The sequence below is a fragment of the Euprymna scolopes genome, chromosome 41 (assembly GCF_053919585.1).
Source record: "Euprymna scolopes isolate OS-2025 chromosome 41, ASM5391958v1, whole genome shotgun sequence".
Classification (NCBI taxonomy): domain Eukaryota; kingdom Metazoa; phylum Mollusca; class Cephalopoda; order Sepiida; family Sepiolidae; genus Euprymna; species Euprymna scolopes.
Window position 1 is genome coordinate 21,419,636 of NC_136522.1, and position 2,272 is coordinate 21,421,907.

At 41.7% G+C, this 2,272-nt stretch overlaps 1 protein-coding gene across 1 annotated transcript; it reads right to left on the reverse strand.

The window, feature by feature from the left end:
- Nucleotides 1-1,076: 1,076 nt before the first annotated feature.
- On the reverse strand, nt 1,077-1,628 carry LOC145266417 (uncharacterized). The gene has a single exon (XM_080122082.1). It carries the CDS (start codon nt 1,626-1,628, stop codon nt 1,077-1,079), a length of 552 nt encoding a protein of 183 aa, XP_079978208.1.
- Nucleotides 1,629-2,272: the final 644 nt, after the last annotated feature.

Here is a 2,272-nt window from a genome sequence, read left to right on the forward strand (position 1 = left end):
TACTCCAAACGGAATTCGCCGAAACTGGTACAGGGATCCAGAAGCTTTGAAGGCTGTGTATTTTCGTTCTTCCGGCTTGATTGCAACTTGATGATAAGCACTAGTTAGATCAAGAGTGCTAAACACTTGATAAGTGGCAATCTCATTTACCATGTCCTCCATTCGAGGAAGAGGATAAGCAGCTAGGAGAGTGAAACAGTTTATCGTTTGAGAGTAATCCACAACAAGTCTCTTCTTGTGATTCTCAGGAGTCACTACGAGCGTTTGGGCTTGCCATGGAGATTGAGAGGGCTCTATAATACCTTCCTTTAGCATGCGGGTTATTTCCGATTTAATAAATTTGGCATCAGGTAGGGTATGTCTCCTGGATTTAACCGCAATTGGGCGACAGTCTGGGGTTAAGTTTGTAAAGAGAGACGGGTAAGGGACATTTTTAATGGCGGTAAGCCCACAAACAGTGAGAGGGGGGAGGGGTCCTCCGAAAGGTATTTCTACCGACGAGTGTTGGTTCAGAAATGTATGTCCGAGAATTACATCACTGCACAGGTTGGCCATAATCGATAACTTGACATTATCGTACTCCCTTCCATTCAGACCTAGAGATACAACACAATGACCGAGAGTAGAGGACGAATGAGAACTGCTAGCCATCAAAATCTTCTCGGAACTTGGCAGGACCGTTAACCCGAGTACCTTAACTTTATCAGGATGGATAAAATTTTCTGAGCTCCCAGTATCGATGAGTATCCTCATGGGTTCACCTTTGATTTTTCCCCATAAGGACGAACGAGAGAAACTCTCCGAAAAGTTAAGAGAAGGAACTGACGAAGCAAGAAGAGACTCACCGTAGTTTATAGCAGCAGCAGCAGCCGTTGGCGATCTGCAGACACGAGCGAAATGCCCTTTCTTCTTACAGTTTTTGCAAAAAGAATTTCTGGCGGTGCACCTCGCCCGGTCATGCCTTGGGTTTCCACAGAAGAAGCATTTCTGTCCTGAGAGTGACGCTACTGTGGGTTGCTCCTCGCATCTAGACTGGTTGTCGTCTTCTTCCGTTCCGATTGCAGATATCGATGCAGTCAAGGAGTCCGACTGAGCGTACGATGACAACTGTTTTGAGCTGTCTCGAGCGTGAGAGCCTGGTCGAACGCAGTATGCAGGTCGAGTTTCTTGTTCTCCAGGAGCCTCTGTCTGATGTGGGATGACTCGATTCCGTTTATGAATGCATCCCTGATGTATTCAATCCTCGCTTGTATCGCCGACACAGCCTGAAAGTCACAATCCTTAGAAAGTTCTTTTAAGGACTGTAAATACTGGTCCATGCTTTCGTTTCTTTGTTGACGACGAGTTGCCAGTAAATGACGACAGAAGATGCTGTTTTTAGGTTGAACAAAAACCTCTTCTAGGGTGTTCATAGCTATCTGGTAGTCATTAACGTCAGAAATGTGTTTATAAATCGCTGGAGACACCAGGTTGATTAATAAATTGAGTTTTAACTCATCTGTCAGTTGCGGACCACTAACCGCCTCGATAAATATAACAAACGACCTCTTCCAGTGTCGCCATATATCGGCTGCGTCTGCCTTTGTGGGTTCCAAATCAAGGCGTTCGGGTTTCAGGTACTTCTCCATAGTTCTTTAGTGAAATAAATTGTGATAAATAGGACAGGAGAACTGAGTGAGCTTAAAGTAAGCTTTATTTCACTAAGAACAACGCGGAGAAGCGAGTCCACGTGTTCTACATTTCATACATAGGATAAAAACTAAAGGGAAATAATTCGCTTCCGGTAAGGGAAGTAATTCGCTTCCGGAAGGCATAGAAGAGAGTTCTTCTTTTGTCAGCACAGTAGGTTTAGGAATGTATGGTTAGATATGATTTAGTAAGTTTAGGAATGTATGGTTAGATATGGTTTAGTAAGTTTAGGAATGTATGGTTAGATATGGTTTAGTAAGTTTAGGAATGTATGGTTAGATATGGTTTAGTAAGTTTAGGAATGTATGGTTAGATATGGTTTAGTAAGTTTAGGAATGTATGGTTAGATATGGTTTAGTAAGTTTAGGAATGTATGGTTAGATATGGTTTAGTAAGTTTAGGAATGTATGGTTAGATATGGTTTAGTAAGTTTAGGAATGTATGGTTAGATATGGTTTAGTAAGTTTAGGAATAGGATAAAGTGTTAAAGTATGATTTACTTGCTATTAGAAATTATGATTTGGTGCCCAAACTGAATATTTAATGCGACTGAAAGATAAGATATATGTTCAGTATAGATACA